This window comes from Anastrepha ludens, chromosome 4 (assembly GCF_028408465.1).
Source record: "Anastrepha ludens isolate Willacy chromosome 4, idAnaLude1.1, whole genome shotgun sequence".
NCBI classification, from domain to species: Eukaryota; Metazoa; Arthropoda; class Insecta; order Diptera; family Tephritidae; genus Anastrepha; species Anastrepha ludens.
In genome coordinates, this window is record NC_071500.1 from 48,296,389 (window position 1) to 48,311,683 (window position 15,295).

The 15,295-nt window shown below is 34.2% G+C and overlaps 1 protein-coding gene across 4 annotated transcripts; it reads right to left on the bottom strand.

Annotated features, from left to right (window-relative positions):
• Positions 1-15: 15 nt before the first annotated feature.
• On the bottom strand, positions 16-14,375 carry LOC128862214 (uncharacterized). 4 transcript variants are annotated; one of them, XM_054100718.1, is made up of 4 exons: positions 14,092-14,260; positions 13,569-13,930; positions 13,168-13,461; positions 16-378 (listed from the first exon to the last, which is right to left on the bottom strand). In XM_054100718.1, the coding sequence occupies exons 3-4, from the start codon at positions 13,282-13,284 to the stop codon at positions 67-69; spliced, it is 429 nt and encodes a 142-aa protein (XP_053956693.1). In that variant the 5' UTR covers positions 13,285-13,461; positions 13,569-13,930; positions 14,092-14,260; the 3' UTR covers positions 16-66. The 4 variants fall into 4 exon arrangements, with proteins under 4 accessions (XP_053956693.1, XP_053956690.1, XP_053956692.1 ...); XM_054100715.1 differs by lacking the exons at positions 13,569-13,930; positions 14,092-14,260 and adding an exon at positions 14,267-14,375; XM_054100717.1 differs by lacking the exons at positions 13,569-13,930; positions 14,092-14,260 and adding an exon at positions 14,274-14,366.
• Between the last annotated feature and the right edge of the window lie 920 nt (positions 14,376-15,295).

The following is a 15,295-nucleotide window of genomic DNA, read 5'->3' on the forward strand; positions in this document are numbered from 1 at the left end:
TACCAGCTTTCAAAATGCTTTGGTTATTAGAGTTGTATATTAAATTGTTTATTTACAAAATAAATGCTATGTAATCTCATTGCCAACTACTTTCGAATTACTGTTCATCGTTGCTCTGCTTTTTAATCCATAATCCGTTTTGTTGTCATTTTTTTTACTTTTACTACCAATTCGTTGCTTTCTATTAAGAATTTGTGCGACATCTGCATCATCGACGGTACCTTTGAATATGAGTGGATAAGGCCATTCGTGACATATGGTTGGACCGCTGTAATTGCGCAGTGCAGTGATTAGCGCATCTAATCGTTGTACTTCGAGTAGCTCGTCATTCAGGTCCTTCACATCGTCAATTAATTGAGAGACATTTGATTCTAAAACCTCTCAACGGATAAAAGAATAAACAGAAATTGCGGATTACTCGATACAGAAGGACTCAATTAGCAATGCAAAATATAAGAACTAAATCTATAGTAGAGTAAAATCTGCAGCGCTTAAATAGTTAATACAATGAGTGCGGTTCTTACATATATACATACATATTACGCATGACATTTTTGAGTTATTTTTGAGGCATTTTTTAAGTCGCGAAAATCTGTGGATTGTTGGCATAGGATATCCCATACGAAATGGAATTAGAAAGTATAAGTACTATGTGAGCTACATTTGTAGACGCAATGACGATAAGTAAAATCTGCTTTGAGTATAACTTCGTTGCGATATTTAACTTTATACAACTACATATATGAAATTGGAGATACGTACGAGGTATGCTCAAAAAATAATGGCATTTTCAAATTTCGCGGGCTACATACCCTCGACTTTCGATTATTATTATTTTTTATGTTGGTACACTCGTCTCGAAGATATGTTCACGGTTTTAGAAATATAGTATCTTCAGTTAGTTTGTGAGAGGCATAAATAAGACAAGTGTTTTGCGTGTTCCGCGATTTTCTGCTCTGGAAAAAAATGGATCAAAGAAGTTGCATAAAATTTTGTGAAAAAAATGGAATTAAATGCTCAAAAACATTTGAAATGTTGACAGTGGTATACGGTGAGAGCACTCTGAGTCAAAAAAATGTTTACAAGTTGTACAAGGTCACAGAAGGTCAAGATGACGTGAATATTGACGCTCGCCCTGAACGACCCAGCACATCCACAACCGATGAAAATGTGGAGAAAGTGAAGAAAATTGTTATGGAGTACCGTTGAATCACAATTAGAGAAGTTGCTGAAGATGTCGGCTTATCGGCAGGCAATGCAAAGCAATCTTTTCGGAAATCTTGGGCATGAACCGTGTGGCAGCGAAGTTCGTTCCAAAATTACCGAACTTAGATTGAAAACTACGTCAAAAGAGCATCGCTCGGAATTGTTGAATTACGTCTACTGATCCAGATTTGCTTAAAAGGGTCGTTAGCTGGTGACGAATCATGGGTATATGGTAGTCCAGGAGAGCCAAGTCTAAAACAAGCACGCCAAGTTTGATCAAAGATCAAGGTTTTGCTCAATGTTTTCTTCGAATAACCATGGCGTAGTGCATTAGGAGTTCTTACCGCAAGGTCGTACGTTAACTAAGGAGTATTACCTTAAAGTTATGCGCCGTTTGCGTGAAGCAATAAGAAAAAACGCCCGGTTTTGGGAAAAAAATACATGCCTTTGCATCATGAAAAGGCACCTGCTCACTCATCTTTGCTTGTGAGAGATTATTTGGCCAAAAGCAACACCGTTATCATGCCGCACACACCGTACTCACCAGATTCGGCACCCTGCGATTTTTTCCTGTACCCAAGATTGAGGAGACCCATTTTGCGTCGATTGAGGAGATAAAAACCGAATCGCTGAGAGAGCTCAAGGACATATCAAAAAGTCCATATCAGAACTGCTTCAAGGATTGAAAAACCCCCTGGCACAAGTGTATTGTATCTGACGGGGACTACTTTGAAGGAGATAAAATAGAAATTGATGAATAAATGAATTTTTTTGAGAAAAATGAAAATTAACTTTATTTCTTGAACACACCTCGTACCAATAGCGCCATAAATAAATAAATCGAAAAGCTCGCAACTTTATTGAGGCTTAAGGTTCGACTCATTTAATTGTCAATGCTTTACTATGCATCATTTCTGTAATTTGATCTCAGAAGGCTATACTCGTATATGTAGTAAGAATTAATACGAGGTGGCACAAAATTAATTAGCCGCACCGTACGACAATCATATTTGACACTTGTGAACTAAACAGTTGCAATATACAGACATAAAAGTAATGAAGCACGTAAAGGTTAAAACAAAGATTTTGATTACTCAAAATATCAGGTCAGTCCATAAGTTCGTGGGTATTTTACCCATAACTTCACTTTTCTACGATTTTTGCATACAAAAAACTATTCCCGGAATATAACGGAACTATTTATATTTTCTTTGATATATTGTGCATTCAACAAGTGATTAAAATCGCGGATAGAAGCACGTATTGTTAAAAAATAAAATGGAATCTTCGAACGCGTATAAGAGGCATATTTTGTATTTTTTTTATAAAAGTGGTAAAAATGCAACAACTGCTGCTGCAGAAATAAACACTGTTCACGGAAAGGATACCGTGAGAGTAAGGACTGCGCAAAAGTGGTTTTCAAAATTCCGAAGTATTAACTGCGGCGTGGAGGATGTCCCGCGCGCTGGTTGCCCTGAAGTCTTTAACTCCGACGCCTTGCTCGAACTCGTAGAAGCTGAGCCAAATTTGACAGTCGATATGATAGCTCAGAGGTTAAATTCGTCGCATGAAACAGTTCACAGGCACCTGGTTCAGTTGGTAAAGGTTTCAAAGCTGAAAAAATGGGTTCCGCATAGACTTTTGGTCGCTAACCTTTAGCAGAGAGGGAATGTGTGTTCTCAGCTGCTGCAACGGCTTGAAAATGAAAGTTTTTGGAACTGGTGATGAAAAATGGGTCCTATACAATAATCCTGTTCGCAATCGCCAAACGCTAATGCCGCATTCACCATACTCTCCGGATATTGCATCTTGTGATTATTACCTTTTCCGTGGACTTCAATCCCATATGAGTAACAAGAACTATTCCACATAAGAAGACAAACAATTTTTTGAGCAGGCAATTAAAAATTTGCCTAAACGTTGGGAAGACTTTGTAAATAATGAAAGAAAATATATTATTGATTAATAAATACGTCAAACATCTTTTTTATTAATTTTAAAACCACTTTTAAAAACCACACGAACTTATGGACTGACCTGAAACTTTTTTTTATTTAGGCAAAAAAAAAAGTATTCAAGAAAAAATATTTGTAAACAATATTCTTTTGCACCACCTTGTACCTGTAATTTATTTATCATATATATTGTAATTTTTTTTCTCCTACTTACGCTACTAAAGGTAAGTTGTGCTTTGTTAGCAACTAACTGCAAAGTGCATTAGTTGAACATAAAAATGTGATAACTTTTTAGGAAGTATGTAAAGGGTTTTCCAATAAGAGGTGTTATTTTGATATTCAAAGAAAAATGATATAAATATAAATGATCGGATGTTTATTTCATTATAAGGAGGAAGGTATGCCGTTAATAGCGGAAAATAACATCAGGCAAATGACCACCACAACCACGCTTACGCCTTTTCCTATTTAGTGGAGTGTCTGGAGCGTTAAAAACGTTAAAACCTAGGATGTCTCAGGGACTAGATGAAATTAAATTATCTTTGCGAAAATGTGTTGTGAATAACATAAATAATAATCTCTACCTATTTAAAAGTTGTGCATTTGATTTTTAAATAGCAAAAATTTATGATTGCAATAACTTATGTGCTATAATGCAAATAACGTTGTAGAATTTATTGTTTTTGTAACAGAAAAAATAAATAGAGTATGGATAATTAAATGTTAAAAAAAAAATATTATGTAAACTATTCGTTTATTTAAATAATTAGCATACAAAAAAAAAATAAAAAATTGTTTTCTGTTATTATAGCATAAAAGTAAAATCGAATTAATTATTAAAAACAAAAAAATTATGACTATTTAAAAGAAAAAAATGAATTAACAAAAAAATTTGTCTATTGAAAAATTTACATTTTTTCAAATATCATCTTCAATTTCACTGATGTTAATCATAGGCGCTACATTTAGACAGCTGTCGTCGTTGCACTGTAGGCATGCTACACTGCAGTATAATCCACTTTTTCGGCATCCGCATGCAGCTCTACATCCTTTTTTGCAATTACAAAATAACATTTTTAATAAATTTTCCGGAGCAGGTAATTGATTCGTAAATATTGGATGATAGGTATTATTCGAATAGTTCCATCCCCAATTTTCGATGATTAAATCATTCCCTAACCACTTCTGGATTTGTAGGTAAACCCGTTTAATGTTCAAATGCTGCATCAGATGTGGGAGGTAACGAAGATAAAAGAACACTTGTGTCTTTGGCAGTTGCTTTGATGAAAGAATTGAACCTGAATGTATTCACTCAAAATCGCTTCTCAAAATTTTTGATAAACAGCCCGTGAAAGCATGTAAAAATAGAACATGTTCTTTAGATGCTGGTAGAGATTTTTCTAAACTTTTCAATGAAAATATTTGTTGGTTAACTTTGCCTCGGGATGGTTTTAAAAAATATATTTCACGATCAGTAGGCGCCAATGACGTTAACACAACCAAGACGTCAATGTCTTCAGAAATTACAACAATATTTTGAGATTGTAAACTAATTGCTGTATCAACATTTATTTTATCTGCATCGCTTTCCGCTTGGCATGTAAAAATATTGTTATGAGCTAATTTTATACTTAACATTTCGATTAGGCGAGATTTATGTTTTTTATTCGTTAGAAATTTATCTTGAGCGATTTTTAACGGCATATTTTCATCAAATTCAATATCTGTACTTACATATATTTTTTAGTGCGCGACGATTCCTTTCAGCAGATTTAATACCGTGCTTCTTATATCCATCAAATACCACGTATGCGTTATTATAATTATTCCTCAAATATCTTACGTAATGTTCGCATATCATTTTGAATGTTTCATTTAATTGCCATTTGCAACGATATAACAACATGCCTCCATCAATAACATAATGAACATTTTCTAAGCTTTTCAAATTAATCTGAATTTCTGGGAATAATTCGTAGAAAGTTGATTTTTTTGTTTTTCGCAGTTGGCCATCTTCAAACAGAGCAAGTGGATATGGTGCCAGTTCATAATTCATATAAGTTTTTAGTTCATAATCTGTTTTTTTCAACACACAAATACGTTGAAACAGCAACAATGGATCAACGGGAATAACATTGTCATGAATTTTTATTTTATTATTTTTAGCCAATAGATTATTTATTTTATCTTTCCTTAATAACTTCAATTCGCGTACATTTTTCCCTTAGATTTTCTTCATAACTTTTAAACCTTCTTCAAAAGCATTGTAACAATTTATACTTTTATCACCGGTAATTCCAGTGGCAATTGACATAATTGCATCTGTATCAGGAAAAGGACTGTGTTCTTTGAAAGAGTCTACCAATCTTTTTACATCGATACCATCCCTTTCAATTCTAGCATCTGTAGAATCACTGCGTTGATGACTTTTATTGAAAGATATGTCACAAAAATTGTCTATGCTTTCAATAATATCTTTTCTATAAATAACTCCTCTGATCCATTTATAAACTACACTTTCAGTGGCACCTCGTTCAAAAGGACCCCCTTCGACGCTTATTCCTTTCATTAAAGTCTGATCACTTGCAATACCAGAAAAAAAAATCTGATCGCCTAGATGTGAAATATCCTGTTGTATATTTTTCGAACTCTGCTGGATCCATTTTACACTGTAATTCTTTCATATCTTGCAGATAAATTTGTCCAGCCTTCGCATAGGGAAAATGTCCTGATGCGTCGAATAGTGGAATCATCAGCTCAGTACTATGTAGATGTAAATTCCAATCCCCCATAAGGTCGGCAGCAATGAAGTCTTTCAATATTGTTACCATTCGAAAATACGTAATCCATAGTTTTGATGTTTTATCTTTATTTTCAAGCTCAACTAACTTATCTTCAAAAATTGTACTCAGCATTTGAAATCCTTGATTTTCTGTAATTTCATTGTAATTGAACATTTCAAAAATCATCGATATTTATTCGTCATTAATACATTTAAAAAATCCGCATTATTTTCCTTAAGATCTTCAAAAATTAATTGTGATAAAGCCTGCTGCAATAAGGTATGAGCACGTACTGCTCTAGCATAGGCACGTCCTGACGTTATGAGATCAATCGTATTTTCTGCATAAATGGTAGAAAGAACTTCTTTTATCCCACTTCCAGCCATAATATAACCAATAATATATAACGTTGGGAAGATGTTTTTCTTTATCTATTTAAGTAAAATTTAACGTAGAACTAAAAAAAATTATTTCCAACTAAATATTATATTGTATTATGCTCCAATATATTAATTTTTAATATTTTTTTGTTTAAACAATGAAAAAATTAATTGCACAATATAATATTGGTAGAAGTTACAATTTAGAGCATACAAAAGAAAATCCTGATGGTTACATGGCAATTCATTCAGTCCCTCAGAGATCCGAGGTCAAAACCCCCGGGCACTCCACTGATTGGCGTAGACCTTCTCTTCCACGTGGCCACAAAGAAAAAAGTTACAAGGTGTTAAGTCACAAGATCTCGGTGGTCAATTGTGATTACCTCTTCGAAAGATAACACGCAAGGAAACTTTCCCCGTAAAAGACCAAAGGTTTCGTTGCTTGAGTGGCACGTAGAGCCGTCTTGTTGAAAATAAACGTTGTCCAGATCAATGCCATCCAATTCTGACTATAAAAAATCGTTAATCATCTCTCGATAGCGCAATCCATTCATTCATAACACCTGTTATTGGAAAGCCCTTATATATTTGAAGCTTTCTGAGTTTTTTTAATTCTACTTTTAATAAAAAAATTTATTTAAAACTCATTTATTTATTATTTAGCATACATATGCAGGAGAGCTTCTCAAACAATATCGATGCAAATTTAATTGAAGCAAAATAATGATATTTAGAATTATAATAGTGAGATATCCAAAATCCCGGGATTGTAAAAGTGTAAAAGAGTGTAAAAGAAAATTACATCCCTAATACATATGTATGTATGTACAGATGTAAGATATAATTAAAGTGATTTAAAGAATTTAATTTTTAAATTTCAATCGGAAGGAAGAAATATTGTAATAAAATCGGGGAATGTTTGAAAGAATAATAAATAATGAAATGATGAACTTCATACGAAATCTGAGGTAAGTGCAGCTTTATTGTCATTAAATAATAGCTTTAATTTTATTAAAAAATATCAAAAGTAAATTCTGCCCATTTCTGTCTATTTTAAAAATAGTAACAAGTAAGGAAGTGCAATATTCGGTTCGGATCGGAATTTTTTTATACCCGCACACATTTTAGTAAAATTTAATTTGGTAGCAGGTGTATGCAATAAATATGTATGTATTCGTCAAAATGCCTTCATTTCTCTTTATCAGATTTCAAAAATCAACTGCCTGTCCGAATTGCATTTTACTAAAATGTACACGGGCTGACTGTATAGTATATGCCCAACAAAATAAATAAGATATCTGCACACTCTGTACTTCCATTTTCGACCGGAAAATACTATGAAATATAGAATATTTTACAAACAAATTGTATCTGCATCAAATAAGGTGTGAGTTACTAAACTATATAAGTATATATAAAATATGGTTCTCTCTAATTTAGGAAATTTTTATTTGCTTAAAAAAGCGTTATATGGGAGTTGGACACGGTTAATCACCTATTTAGTTATTTTTCAACAACTTACCTTGAATTAAGGGAAGTGGCTTTGATAAGTTTCGTAAAAATATCTAACCATTTTCTCAAGTTATGGATTGTAACATCAGACGGACAAATCAAAATTTTGTCCTGATGTATAAAAGGCGGCCGCCGTAGCCGAATGGGTTGGTGCGTGACTACCATTCGGAATTCACAGAGAGAACGTTGGTTCGAAACTCGGTGAAACCAAAATTAATAAAAACATTTTTCTAATAGCGGTCGCCCCTCGGCAGATAATGGCAAACTCCGAGTGTATTTCTGCCATGAAAAATAAATATATGTGCCGTTCGGAGTCGGTCTAAAGAACTGTAGGTCCCTTCATTTGTGGAACAACATCACGACGAACACCACAAATAGGAGGAGGAGCTGCCAAGTGTGGACGTGATTTCCATATGATCTCAATAATATGTATCTATATCGGGTCTAAATGAGTTGGGGAGCAATATGTCCACTAAGTTTCGGCGAGTTTTAGTAAGTCGTTATCGAGATATGTGCATTTAGCCAAAAGTCAGCGAAAAGTCTCTTTTTTTAATTTTACTTGTGTAACATTTCCTTTATAGTATTTGGTTTTCCCATTTGAACCAAATGTGATTAATTTTTATTTATAACAGAGATATCACGTCATACTGTTTTTTTTATTAGCATTATATAGGAAGTGGGCACGGTTATTGACCTACTTCACACATTTTCAATATTTTCATGATTAATATGAGTCCCAAGTTTCATGGAAACTAGTTTTAGCTCGAGTTATCTGTTATTGTTTTATATACATATTTATATATATTATATATATATTATTTATTTTTTAATTGTTTCTATATAGTTTTAAATTTTTTTCATAAAAAATGAAATCTGAAATGATTAATAAATTTCTTATCGAACAGTTAATAATACATATAGTACATGCGTTGTTCATGTTGGGAGATTTCATTATCAAATTCCAATTCAATTGTGACGAAAGCTTACCCATTTGACATCGGACAAATGACTGCCCGCGGCTAAGTAAATTATTTAGTTTCTTTTTTATACAATTAAGATAATACGCAATCTTTACATGGACTTTGTATTGTATGCTACTTCAAAGAGATGTATATGTATGTAAGTACTTAGTCATCATAAATATTTTGCATGAAATTACAGGTGTACTCGTATTCTTGCTCTTAATCAGTGTAAGGCTGCAATTTACTCAGATTAGCTACCAGTAATGCGTAAGTCTTCTGTTACTGCCGCCGTTTGTTACAATGATGAATGTCATCAACAGTTTTATTTGCCCATTGACTAACGCCCTTTTTTGCCGGCACATTATACTTTACGAGTATGTACGCTAGCATCTACTTAAGTAGCGATTGAGGTTTAAATAATTGTAGACGAGAGTAGCTGACGTAGCTGAAATAATTGAAGGTGTTGTTAACGATGCGTTGAGTAGGTGCAGTCTGTTTGTTTGGTTTTGAGTTCAAAACTGGCGTACATTTTGTTCTCTTTACTATTTCACAAATACAACAAATGGACGAAGTGAGCGCTTCCACAATATTGACATTGAGTAAATACTCTAATTGTTGAATACACAAATGACACAATATGAACGAATTCTCACGTAGTACTTGAAGTGGGAATTCGGGTTTTTTTTCTGTAGATAATATACCCATATTTTATTTATTGCTTGTCAAATGCTGCATAATGGCATATCGTTGCCCTTGTGGGTTCCAGTCGAACACAGTTCTGGCGATCTTGTTATTTGTTTGGCGTAGAATATGGTCATGGTAACGTCCATTTTCTATTCCGAATTTGCTGCTGTTTGTGCGTAAAAATAATTAATGTATGGAGTAAATAGTAGTACATAAAAAAGTTAATGGGAACGAAGCGCAGACTAGTACTATTCCACAATGAGATAGTCGCGTTTTAGAACAACGATACTTAGTTCGATTGACTGCAATGGAAAGTTCTAATTAAAATATTAATTAGAGATTATTTAATTTAATTTCTATTGAAGAATATAAAAATCCTGAATCATTAAAATAAATAAAAAATAATTGGTGCTAACACTCCTTATTAGGTGTTTGGCCGAGCTCCTCCTCCTATTTGTGGCGTGCGTCTTGATATTTCTCCACAAATTAAGGGAGCTACAGTTTCAGGTCGCCTCCAAACGGCAGATGGAATCGACACACACCATCTTTTTGCCGCCTTTAAAGCTGCATTCTACAGTACGAAAATGAGTTGTCTATATGCCGCGATGTCTTAATTTGGTATCCGTGCAAAACTGATAGGGCTTCGCAAACTGACGTTGCTCAATACCAGCAGCGCCATAAGAATTAGGAAGGACCTCTCCGAGCCATTTGATACCAAGCGAGATTTCACATGGAGTGACTCTCAGTCGTGTGATTTCTTTAACCCGATGCTAGAAAATATTGTGCGAGCTGCAGAGTTTAATCGCTCTTGCACAATTATTTATAAGAGCGTACAATTGCTGACGTATATCGATGATATTGATAACAACCGTACTGTTAGTTCTACCTTCTCCAAACTGAATAATGAAGCAAAGCGAAAGGGTCGGGTGGTGAACGAGGACAAAGTAAAGTACCTCCAGTACAAACAGTCAAGGCACTCGCGTATTGTCACCTACATCACTGTTGACAGTTATAACTCGAACTTGTATAACACAGAAGCTTGAACGATGGCAACATCAGAGAAAGATTTTTGGACTTTTGCGCGTTGGCAACGGCGAATATTGCAGGCGATGGTATGATGAGTAGTATGGGCTTTACGACGACATAGACGTACTGCAGCGAATAAATGATCAGAATGATGAGAGGAGTCGATTTAACCATGTCTGCTTATCTGTCCGTCCGTACGCATGATAACTCGAGTAAAAACTAATATATTTCATTGAAATTTGGTAATACATACAATATTTTTCTTTATCCAAGGTAGTTTGGTTTTGAAATTGGACAAAATCGCTCAATAACAAAGGTCGCCTTCCTCCCTCATATTATAAAAATGGATTGTGCCACTTCGAATTTTAGGTAAATGCTTGTATCTTCATAACAACTATATAAAACTCAAATAAATGTAGTAACCGTATTGCTCCCACACCATTTAGACCCGACATACATAAATATTATTGAGAATGACAATAGCACCCACTTTTCAGATATTAAGAAAATTTGTCCATAGGCTGTCCACCAGTTTGATGTTACAAATTATAAGTTTAACAACTCTTGTTGTCTATGAGTTTATTCCATAAAAAAAATATTGTATGGAAACAAACGGTAATAAAAACATTAAAAGAAGTCCTAACTAATCGCATTATTGCTCTGGTTAAATTTGTATTAAATTTTCTATAACTGTAACGAAAACTATCTGCTTAAGCTTATTATCAAAAAGTACCCAGAAATTGTTAATAAAATGTTTTATTTATTATTTATTTATTTTATTCCCTTTATAATAATCTCCGTTTTAACCGATACATATTTACATATTCATTCTCTCCTTTCACTTTTTTTCACTTTTCATGTACTGATTTCGTAATAGTTTTTTACTCCTCCTACGAATTCTACTTGAGAATCTTAAAAAATCACATGTTGCCCTACCCGAAGAATACAGAGCTGGCATAGTTGTATTAACGTTGTTGTTGGTTAAATAGTTACTGACAAGTGTGCCGATACATTATCGCGGTGATAAGATCTTGAGTGCTTTCCTCACAATTCCGACCTATTGCGATAAACATTCTTCCTCAAACGATTCAGTATGCTCAAATAATATTCCTTATTCACTATTTGGCCTGGAGAAGCGAATTCGGAATGCACCGCACCACAGCAATTACAAAAAAAAACTTTATTTGTCTCAAAATTGAAGTGGTTTTAAGGTTTTAGTTCTTCTGAGAAAAATCATTCTGATATGTGTCAATCCATTTCATTCCATCCCGTTTCGTGCTGCCCACGATAATATTTATTTGGGTCAAAAGAAAGCATTTATTTAGCAAAAGTAATGCCAGTGATGCTTTCGCAACAAATTCAAAGCATCTTGCACAATGCTTCGCTCCGATTGAGATGCTATTATCGACTACTATCTGCCGGATGCTCACGCAACGATTTTCGAGCACAATTTTTCGTTCATATCACTAATTAAAGTGGTCGAACAAGGCAAACTAACAATCAATATGTGGACCATTTTTATGGGTGTTGGCAGCACTGATATAAAACTATGAAGTGGTACAAAGTACAAGGAAGAAGAAAAAGGCAATTTATAACATTTTCCCACGGGAATTGTTGCCGAAAATGCATTCGGGATATTTAAAATAAGATAGCCATTACTTCATTTCAAGAAAAATACAGTCTTGGACAGAATCGTTTAAATATTCGTATGCGGATGTATTTTACGCAACATTTGCTGTTAAAAATATTAAATGTTAAATGAAGATAAGATATTAATATAAGATGAAGGGTTTGTAAATAAAACACATTTCCAAGAAAATAATATTTGAACTGAAAGTCGCAATTTTTCAAAAGCTAATCATTTCAAGTGTTATCAGTTTGCTGTATATGCATTAATTTTTTTTTATAAAAAATTCATTCAACGTGAAATTTATCTCTGAAATAAGAGCTTTTATAAAAAATTCATTCAACGTGAAATTTATCTCTGAAATAAGAGCTTTTATAATGTAAATGGTTTTCCAATAACAGGGGTTATATATCGCTATCGAGAGATGCAACGATTTTTATGGCCGGAATTGGATGGTATTGATCTGGACAACGTTTATTTTCAACAAGACGGCGCTATCTGCCACACAAGCAACGAAACCATTGATCTTTTGGGGGAAAAGTTTCTCGAAGAGGTGATCACAATTGGCAACCGAGATCTTGTGATTTAACACCTTGTGACTTATTTTTTGGGGGCACGTGTAAGAGAAGGGCACGCCAATAGCCCAGGGTCGAAATATAACGATCAGAACGGACCATACATTGAGTCAGACCTCTGTCAGCACCACAACGTTCTTGTTGCATCTGCACACACAAATTTTATCCGGTTCCCGATAATTGACCATTGGAACACACATTGGAAATTTGACAGAGCGAAATTCGCCTTGTTAGAAAATTAATACACACGCGATGGCCTCAAAAGGTGCATGTAAGCAATCGATAAGTTTAGGAAATCTAAGAAAAGATGTTGACAAGCACGGGTTTTTTAAGTAAAAAATTCGGGGTACTTTTTGAAGGTAGTATGCAATTAATTATGTTGTGAAATTAAAAATAATGGTGAAATAATACAAAAATTTACTGATATTAAATAATGTTTAAATTGTTGTGCATTTACCAAAATGTCAATATGTAAGTTTATCACACATTTCAACATTTGACGTACTCCGGTGCGTAGTTTTTCGATAGTCAGCAGATGTTGTTGGATGGTTTTAATTGACGTTTCCGTTGTCATATTTGTCGCTTATATTTTGACGTATTGTCGGGCTATTGTCTGTGGTAAATAATTGACTAATTGTATGTACGAACGCTTCCACACATTTGTATGCATGTACATATGTATGCATATTAGACGTCAGAATGTTGTAATAGTCTGCTATTATTGTTTTTGTTGCTGATGTCACACTTAACACTGTAAAATATGAACTAATTTCAGTTTGGATGCATATACATACAAACTTAATCAAGTACATAATTCGTATATATTGAATTTTCTATTGTATTTTTTCTCATTCCAACCATATTTGTCACTTCGTGTCACGCGCACTAGTATCATGTGGGTTTCAAAGCGCCTTAGCCTTAGCTATGCGTTAATGACACCACCGTTGCATGCCACTTGCAAACGTACGACCCATCGACATGTGGATTTGTTAAGGCGCAGCCATACATGCCACTATGCATGCATAAATACAGCAATTTTTGTATTCATACAAATTGAACTTTAGATGTAAACTAGAAACACACTTCGCCAACAGGTACACCCGTCGCGGTCATTAGTGTCAACATGATTGTACGACACATACACAGCTACATACACACAATTAAAAAATGTGCTCACGCCGTGACGTCTGCGACAGTTTCAGCTGTTTCTCGTGGTTCTGCTAGATAAGCAATTGCCGGCAAATTACATATGCATATACATGTGCATATACATATGCATATACATGTGCATATACATATGCATATACATGTGCATATACATATGCATATACATGTGCATATACATATGCATATACATATGCATACATACATATATACTTACCATATATGTGTTTGCTTTTTGTTTTTGGTTTTCCTAACCCAACCACATTCGCTGTCTTTATGGAGCTTTTTGCTCACAAAACGAAAAAAAAAACAAAAGCATTAGCCACCCGCTATCGAAAGGTCGTTACGGGAAAAAGGCTTTAGTTGATGGTTGCGTTTGAAATAAAAATTACCATTGACGCTTTCAAAATGCGTTTGGCGTCAACGAGCGTTACTGTCAGCGGTTTTGCTATCCATCGGAAGCAAAGTGTAGTGAGCGACTGATGAGAATTGGTGCAGTAAAGCTAAATGTTAAGGCTGGTTGGTGTGCCCTGCCGTGCTCGAATTCGTATTTTTATGATTGTTTGTTTTTACTTTTATTTTTGTTTTGTTTGTTCGTTTCGCCAAGAACGACTCAACGATTCTGTCGTCCCCACCTATTCTCACTTAAGAGCGTTTTTGCTCTACACTCGTAGTTCTAATGGATTCGAAAGGAAGGAGGTTATCAATTCGGCTTAAGACCCGCAAAAAAAATTAAATAAATAATAGTAATAATAATAATGCTTTAGTTTTAATGCTTAATTTATTATTTGATTATATATTATATTATAATTAATTCGATTTGAACTCAAAGGTTGTATAAATGATTAGTCTAAAAATAAAATTAATGGAAGCGCGTGTAAATTGAGTCAGGAACTCTAATCTTACCATCAATAGCTGAATGAGGCAGAACGAATATTATTTAGATTTTTTTTACGGAACAAAATTAATTACCCTATCGGAGGATTTATAATTTTTGTAAATGGCGTCATAAGCCAATCATATTTGACACGTGTGAAATAAAGCAATCGAGCGCGTGAAGGTCAAAATAAAAATTTCCATCACTCGAAATCATTTCTCTTATTTAGTATTTTGCGCCACCTTATAAAAAATAAATAAATAAGTAACTGGCGCGTACATTTCCGTTAAGTGTTTGGCCGAGCTCCTCCTACTATTTGTGACGTGCGTCTTGATGTTGTTCCACAAATGGAAGGACCTACTGTTTTAAGACGATTGCGAATGGCAGGTATTTTTTATGAGGCGAAAATACACTCGCCGGTTTGCCATTGCCAGACGAGGAGCGATCGTTTTTAGAGAGACCATTTTCAATCTTTTTGTTGTTTCGAACTCGAGCACTACTTATTAATCTTTTTTTACTCCTGGTTATCATGGTTAGCAGCTAA